General features: G+C 31.6%; 1 protein-coding gene across 2 annotated transcripts; it reads right to left on the bottom strand.

Moving 5' to 3' along the window:
* Positions 1-250: 250 nt before the first annotated feature.
* Positions 251-4,375, bottom strand: LOC111314993 (F-box protein SKP2A-like). Of its 2 annotated transcripts, none has more exons than XM_022916608.2 (5): positions 4,208-4,375; positions 3,257-3,594; positions 1,771-2,119; positions 1,552-1,693; positions 251-804 (listed from the first exon to the last, which is right to left on the bottom strand). In XM_022916608.2, the coding sequence occupies exons 2-5, from the start codon at positions 3,517-3,519 to the stop codon at positions 434-436; spliced, it is 1,125 nt and encodes a 374-aa protein (XP_022772343.1). In that variant the 5' UTR covers positions 3,520-3,594; positions 4,208-4,375; the 3' UTR covers positions 251-433. The 2 variants fall into 2 exon arrangements, with proteins under 2 accessions (XP_022772343.1, XP_022772344.1); XM_022916609.2 differs by having other exon boundaries at positions 4,343-4,364.
* Positions 4,376-8,491: the final 4,116 nt, after the last annotated feature.

The raw sequence follows: 8,491 nt of genomic DNA, 5'->3' as shown, positions 1-8,491 counted from the left end.
TATATTTTCACTTTGTCTTTTCTTTTATGTTTTCCTTCAATTTCTGTCAAGACGAACAGGATTTATCCATCAAAACCTTGGTTTAGGATTAATTTGCAGTTGCAACCTAACGTCCGCTGAAACAACCTTTTAACAGAATTTAGTATTATCCTTTAAATGAAAGTTGAAAAGTTTCATCACTTAACCACAACCAATCAAAACAGATACTTAAAACAGCAAAGTTTGGCTTCCAAAAGCCGAATGCCGCATATTTCACAATTCAAAAGAGCATATATAACAAGTACAAAGTGTGTTTTGCGTCCATGCTTCCAGCAAGACAATAAACATACACTTCTCAACACAACCTTATTTACAGGGAAACTCTCGTTTCTTTCTTTAAGCCCTTGGATAAGTACATTTACTTACAATATCAACATTGTCATTGGCATCCCCTTCAATGAGCTGTATGAGGAATACTGTTCAGCGTGCGGTGTGCTTGGACTGCACAAGCACAATGCACAGACGTTAAATTGAGGCAGCCACTCATGACAAGGGAATGCCTTCCAGAGCAGGTGTGAAGAGCAGGAAATGTATCGCATAATGTCTGAACAGCTGAAGGAGTCAGTGCAGTACACTGGCTTATATTGAGACTCCTAAGACCTTCCTCATCATATCTACCCTTCCTGGATTGCCACATTGAAGGCTTGTTCTTCACTCGGCTGTGAGCCAGTGAGTACATTGCCCTGTCCGTGATATTCCGACAATAGTACAAACCGAGCGACCCCAAATGGAGACACTCATTTGCCAAAGCAATCACGCTATCGTCTGCAACAAAATTTTAAAGGGTCATCACTCTTTATCTTAAAAACATGCCATATTTACCTTCCAATTTGATATTGAAAATATTAAACATGCTTAGTTATTAAATCAACAAATAACGTTTCAATACTGTTATGAGGTCATGAATACTCTTTTACAAGTAAGGTCCTTTATGTCAGATGTCCATAAAACTTAGCAAGGCATTGATTAGTTTCTAATTCGACAACATGAAGCGTTGGTAAAGCAACTTTTTCTTTTTGCAGCTATCAAGTGTCTTAGGAACGTAGGAGTGAAATGTTCTCAGAAGATTGAGCTTCACAAGGCAGAAGTGATAATAAAAATTTTCTTAATATAGGTAGCCCACTCTCCTGAAAACCATCACATATTTTCCAAATTGGACCATTAAGAAAAATTATAAGGAAGCCAACCTAAAGTTCAATAAATAGATGGTATCCATATTTAAATAAAATGCATAATTTTAAGATAGGCTGCCATTCGCACTAGATGCTGGCCATTCAATAGATCATCATTGCAGCTATCCCCTCTCAAGACATAAAAGGCTATACATGGAAGAAACATGCAATTCCAAGATATATATATATATATATATATATATATATTTATATATATTCAAAAGGGAGATAAATTAGGCTAAAGCGTTACAGCCAAAAACAATATGTTGAATTTCAAGGTTGAAGCAATAAGTTACACTAGATTCTGAAATAGCAAATAAGCACCCAATGTAAGTAATACCTGTTATGCGGACACAGCCACATAAGTCTAGGGATACAAGATCAGGACATCCATATGCTAGACTCATCACTCCTAGATCACCAACATTTTCACACCATCCCAGATTTAAAGATTGCAACATATTGCAGTTTCGCCCAATAGCCTGTGAAATATAATTGATTCAAGCAATTTATTTTTAAACTGCAAGTAAACAATAACTTGTCAGAATACTGTTCATACCTGCAATGCACGGTCATTTGCAGCTTTAACACATCCACAGAGATTTAATATCTTTAGTTTTCGACAAAAATTAGTTAAATATTCAAGAGCTTCATCACTGAATGACGCACAGCCACTGATATTAAGTTTTGTAAGGTTAGGACAACCATGGGCCAACGCATACAATGATCGATCACTAAGCTTGAAACTTTTGCTGAGGTCCAGATCCTGCAAATCATGACAAAAATTTGCGATAGTCTCAACAGCATTGTCCTCGAGCTGTTCCTTCTCTTGGCGAAGTATCAGAGTTTGCAATTTGGTGAATTTAGGAGCAAGAGATAAAACCAAGTTGTTCATGTTCTTTCTGCACCTGAAGCAAGATTTCATACAACTCAGTTATTAGCAAGATATTGAGGTACAAAGACACAAAGAAGAAGTCGTCTATTATCTTACCAAAGACAAAGCAAAAACAAGGAATTAAAGGATTAAAAAAGGAAATGGGGCACATGTCATTGCTAAAATAATTCAAATTGGAAAATAACTGGCCATGAGAAAAGGAAAAGAAGCTTTATTAAGACACATCCAGGAGAGGAAAAGCTAAAAAGTAAACTACCACAAGCACAACAACAAATCTAAATGCAGCTAAGCAGAATGTTAATTTTTTTCTGGCCTACAAGTTGGATTTCAGATATCTCAAGATCTCTCAATCTAAAACAAGCTTTATCTATCAATATTAAGATTAAATGTTTTGCCATAACCATGAATATACATTAATTGACTCTAGCAGTGATGATCAATTCAGTATCTTAAGCACTTTTAGGGAAAATGGTTTAGGCCTCTTGCAACCTATCAGCTGGAGAGACTAGTAATTCAGAAAATTCACACTTCCTCAAGTTGGAATTTATATAGAGGAACTGTATCTAGAATTGATATCATGCACAGAAAGCATGGACAGAGTCATCAAGGATATAGTACCAAGAAGAGGGTATAGACTAAAACCACAGCACATAGAAGATCTACCCCATTAAAGCTATAAAAGAACTGCAAATCCATTATCATAGAAAGCCAGACAAATAAATCTGTCGGCAGCAATGTGTCCAAAACTACTAAAAGGTTTTACCTTAGAGCTAAAGATAAAGAAAGGCAGAACAGCAAATGACTTGCTTTATGTTATATTAACTTCTTTCCCCGTTATATTCAAAACTCTAGTTCATACAAACCAAAAAAATCCTATTCATCATCTCAAGTCTTAGCAGTAAAAAGGTTTTCAGAAAACATAATAAGTGTTTGCTTGTGTCTGTTATTCATTAGATACATCAGAAAGAGGATGATTTATAACTTGCAAAATTACTAGTAGTTCTAACCATATAACTATTTGAGAGATAATAATAGTTAACCAGCACAACATGCAAAACATAAACGTGATTATTGGAGAGAAAAAAAAAGAAAAGAAAAGCATAAGTATTGGTACTTTTATAAAAGTACAAACTGCAAAAAGACCATATACCATGAGAGACAGAGTTGTGTGAGGCCCAAGCAAATTGCATCCCTCCACCCACTACAAACACCAGAAGCAACAATAGCAGTCCGATCATCGACTAGAGAAACAATTCTCAACAGCAGCTCCATAGGAATATCTTTCCACTCAGTGATCACCACACCCTCCATCTTAACTCCCTCACCACTATTTCCAGCTGCAACCATCATCAGCTTTTCAAAGCACAAATTTATGTCTTCACGTCCCACCTTTGCTCCGGCTATCATTTCCATCTCTCTTTTTCTCACCACCGCCTTTACACAAGCTTATATGTATGTGTTTCGGGATAGATGATAATCTCCTCAGTCCTATAACCCAAAATAAAAAAGAATACAGTTAGAATAGACAAAAAAAAAAAAAAAAATTCAATTCGGTGAAGAAAAGCCTAGTAAAACGACAAGTGCCTGAAAAAAACAATAGAACCCACGTGTCAAAACCTTAAGAAACTTGCACAAATTTAACGGACCACAAAAACAATCAAATTCCTAATTTTTTTTTGGATATTTTAAGTAAAACTAAAATTTTACCTTCCTTTCTAGTTTTAACTCTTCTGGGCATATACGAAAACAAGTTGCTCAAAAGAGAAACAAAAAGAGACCTTCATCGGGGTATAAAAAGAAACCCAGAGTGATAGCCATAAAGAGTTGCAGAAATGATCAGTGAAAAAAAATTAAAACAATCTCATTTATTTGATTGTATCATCGTGACCTCAACATTTCTAGCTAAAAATAACAACTTTATAACATAAAAAAGATAATTTTTCATGTAAAAGATTAAAATTTAACCTGCTTCAAAACCAGCAGCTCAATTTATCCAACAAAAAGAGAATGGATGAAACAAAATTAACAAGAGATAATTCCCACTAACAAAATTTAATTAAAAAAATAAGGAAATAATGGTAGATTAAGATTATGATCATACCTTTTCTGGGTTTTTTTTTTTTGTTTTGTTACAAATTCATGTGGTTTTTGTTTGTGAAGGAGAGAAATGAAGAAGCAAAGGCAATAGTTTATTAAGACATAAGAGAGAGAAGAAAAAGGACAGGGAGAAACGTACGAGGAGAGAATTCGACACCCAAGGCCACATGTCAGAAATAAATCGGTGATGTGAGTCCTACTTAATGACCCCATAGAATCATTATTATTAGTAAGGATATGAATCAAATCAAAAACCTTTTTTTTTATCATTAAAAAAAATTAAAATTAAAAGAACATTGAAGCAAAAGAAATTTGAAAATAAAAAAAAAAAAAGAAGAGAGAGTTTGAGGTTAACGTACAAAGTTCCTTCCTTGTTTAAAACCGAAGCGGCACCAAAAAGCAATCAACAAGAATAACAAGTTTTAGTACTTTCCTCTTTTTCATTTTTTTTTCTTATTAGGTTTGACATTAGTAAAATTACATCAAGGTGGAAAAGAAGGGGACATTTTGAATTTGTAATGAATATCGGCATGAAAAATATTTATATTATTATAAAATGATTGATATTAATATTAAGTTAGTTTATATAATTATTTTTAAAAAATAATAATTAGTAAATTTGTGATTAAACTTTTAATACGTAATCATTTTATTTATTTTTAAGTTGCAATTTTTTTAATAAAAAATTACTATTCATGAATTTATTAGGTAAAAAATAATCACTTTGAATATTTTCTTTTCCAATCCTTTTCTCGGATATTAACCTTTCACTTAACTCTTTCTTTTATCTTTGTCCTTTTTAACTACAAATTGAAAAGACAAATGCTGATTGCTAAACCAACTAAATTCTTAGGGGATTTAGTGACACATAGAACATTTGGGTTTTGACCCGAGTAAACATCCAAGGATCCTATAAGGGTATCTGAATTATATATTTTCAACTGATAATATTAACAACGAATTAACTCAATTAATAAATCCATTTATCTTGATGATAAATATTTTGAATTAAAATCTTATTAGATCCATCATTAACACTAATTTCAAATATTTAATTTTATTAGGTATGAATGGTACACACCTCTTAATCTTAAAAACACATTAATAAAATAAAGATTGAGAAGGAAATATATTAATGAGACCAATTTGTTAGCTAAGTGAATAATTATTTTTTATAATTTGGTTAGGGATTTTTTTAAAGTTTTGTCGAAACTTAATCTCCTCCTCTACTATTTTGAGGGTGCATTCTTCTAATCCATTCAAAATTTTACTCAAAGATATTTCTCACAAAAATAAAACTCTGATTAATAAAAAATAAAAATGTTTTTTTTTTATAACACTTACACCTTAATCTTTTTTTTTTTTTTTTTGTTTATATCATATCATGTAATCTTCCACCAAAGGGAACAGCCAAAGCTTTTCTTGTTAAAGGCTATGAACCAGCACCCCACGAATTGCTCCTGAATTTGGCACTCAATTTTGTCCAGGTACATTCTCTATCATGCGTGGATATATATGGATATGATAAAATGAGAGGGAGCATGATAATATCTACTATGACTTTTTTTTTTTTTTTTTTTGAAGGAACTATGACATTATTGATTTCTCGTTCTAGTGTTTCAAGTAAGTATCTATAAGAAATGACAGAAATTTGGAATTTGAAAATGAATCAATCACGTCAATTTTTTAAAAAAGTGTGATTTTAAATTATACTATAAAAAATAGTTTTTTATCATGTAAATTTCAATTATTTATCTCAAAATTCGTATTTAAGGTGTCGACAATAGATCTTAAATTTTAAAGGTTGAAAGTGAGTTTCCTTAATCGAAAATAAATTGGTCATTTTATTCTGATATAAGTTTATTTTCTCTTTTGTCAGTGTGAATTGATTTATGGTTGAATTTTGCTTTATTAAATGCCTTCGTACGTATGAATGGTTTAATTTTATTATTTGATATTGATTGAAAAGAAAAAAAAAATTAAAAAAGGTTAAAAAGGCAGAGAAAAGATTTATTTTGAAATAAAAACAGAGAAATATTAAATTACCTTTTACCAAAGAACCGATCTACTATTTTGAATCTTAATTTGTTTGATATTGATATTAATTTAATTTGATTATAAATTTCTTTGATCATCATTAACTCCAAAGATAGAATGAGAATTATCAAAAGAAAAGGTTGAAGAAAGGATATGATAAATTAATTACATTTTATCAAAGAATAATCTTTTATTCAAAAAGTTGGATTGGATATGATAAATTACCTTTTACCAAAGAACCGACCATCGTTTGAAATCTTCCCTCCATTCAAAAAGTTGGATTTGAACACACAAAAAAAAAAAAAAAAAGATTTGAATGTTCATCCCTCTTCCTATATCACATGAAAAAAAGAATCTTCAGTTTTTATCAAGTTTTAATTGTTGGATATATATATATATATATATATATATATATATAGAAATTCACTTATATTAATGAAACAACAAAAAAAAAAAAAACTAAATTTATATTTCATAACTCTACTGTCTGTTATGTTAGAAATATTGACTCAAATCTCATAAGAAATTTGTTTGAAATTTGTTTGAGATTTATTTGAGATTTATTAGATATTGCTTGATGGATAAGAAAACTTACAAAAGAAGAATTCTAAGAGAAAGAAAATTCTTAATAGGTAAGTTTAACTTATAAGAGAAGAATTCTAAAATGAAAAGAATTCTTAATAGACAAGTTTGACTTACAGGAGAAGAATTCTAAGAAGAGAGGGATTCTTAATGAGCAAGTTTGTATGGTTATAAAATAGGTGAAGTATCTACAGGGTTAAGTATGAGAAAAAAATGTAAGAGAGTTATAGGATTTTGTGGGATAGACACCCCATAAGAGTATTGGGGTTCTACGTCTTATGGGTGTGTATATTTGTTTGTGAGTGGACTATAGGAAACTGAGAGATACCACATAGGTATGATGTATGGGAGCATATGGATATGTATTTGGTTATGTTGAAAGGGTGCACAAGGATTTGAGTTTGTATTTGTTTGAGTTTGTATTTGTTTGAGTTGAGAATACTCCATAGGACTAGAGAAGATTGAGAGTATCTTATGAGTATTGATTGTTGAGTGAGATTGATGATTTGATGTATGTTTGTAATTTTTTACAACTAGTGAATCTTTTTTCTCAGCCGTGGATGTAGGTTAGTTAGATTGAACCATGTTAAATTGTTATATTTTGTGTATTTGATTTATTGTTTGATTTCGCTTCCGCTGGTGTGATTGGATTGAAGATTTTTAGCCCAACAAATGGCATCAGAGTTGTGGTAATCCCTAACAAGTGATATCGAAGTTATGGTGGTTCCCAACAAATGGTATTAGAGCTGAAGGTTCAAAACGTAGGAAGAGTCAAATGTTCGAGATGTGAGAAGAGCTGATGATTCGAGACATGAAAAGAGTTGATAGTTCGAGATGTAAGAAGAGCTTGGTTTGAGACATGAAAAGAAGTAAGCTTAGAGGAGCTCGATTCAAGAGAAGAGTTCGAGTTCAAGTTTTGAAGATTGAATATCAGTTTGTATGAAGCATGAAGACATACAAAAAAAGATGATTGTGAAACTTTTATTGCAGGTGGAGCCAAGCATGTCTAGCATGAAGATAGATGATTGATGAAATTTGAGTCAAGATGAAGATTGTTGAAAATATTGACTCAAATCTCATAAGAGATTTGTTTGGGATTTGTTTGAGATTTATTAGATATTGCTTGATAGACAATAAAACTTACAAAAAAAGAAGTCTAAGAGAAAAAAGATTCTTAATAGGTAAGTTTGACTTGCAAGAGAAGAATTCTAAAAGGAAAAGGATTCTTAATAGGTAAGTTTGACTTACAGGAGAAGAATTCTAAGAGAAGAGAGATTCTTAATGGGCAAGTTTGTATGTTTATAAATAGGTGAAGTCTCTACAGGGTTAGGTATGAGAAAAAGATATAGGAGAGTTGTAGGATTTTATGGGATAGACACCCTATAAGAGTATTAGGGCTCTACGTCTTATGGGTGTGTATATTTGTTTGTGAGTGGACTAGAGGAGATTGAGAGGGTCCACATAGGTATGATGTATGTGAGCATATGGATATGTGTTTGGTTATGTTCGAAAGAGTGCACAAAGGTTTGGGTTTGTATTTGTTTGGGTTGAGAATACTTCATAGGACTATAGGAGATTGAGAGTATCTTATGAGTATTGATTGTTAGTGAGATTAATGATTTGATGTATGTTTGTAATTTTCTATAACTAGTGGATCTTGTTTCTCATC

The sequence above is a fragment of the Durio zibethinus genome, chromosome 20 (assembly GCF_047325235.1).
Source record: "Durio zibethinus cultivar Kanyao isolate XHJ-2024 chromosome 20, ASM4732523v1, whole genome shotgun sequence".
Taxonomy (NCBI): Eukaryota; Viridiplantae; Streptophyta; class Magnoliopsida; order Malvales; family Malvaceae; genus Durio; species Durio zibethinus.
Note: the sequence above shows the minus strand (reverse complement) of the source record. Positions and strands in the feature narration are given on the sequence as shown.

What these genes read in the sequence shown, in the direction of transcription:
- LOC111314993 (XM_022916608.2), bottom strand. Translation starts at nt 3,519, where the DNA reads ATGGAAATGATAGCCGGAGCAAAGGTGGGACGTGAAGACATAAATTTG. An exon ending in CAAATGACCGTGCATTGCAG is followed by an intron (nt 1,694 to 1,770) that starts GTATGAACAGTA and finishes TATATTTCACAG; the next exon opens with GCTATTGGGCGAAACTGCAA. An exon ending in TGGCTGTGTCCGCATAACAG is followed by an intron (nt 805 to 1,551) that starts GTATTACTTACA and finishes ATTTTGTTGCAG; the next exon opens with ACGATAGCGTGATTGCTTTG.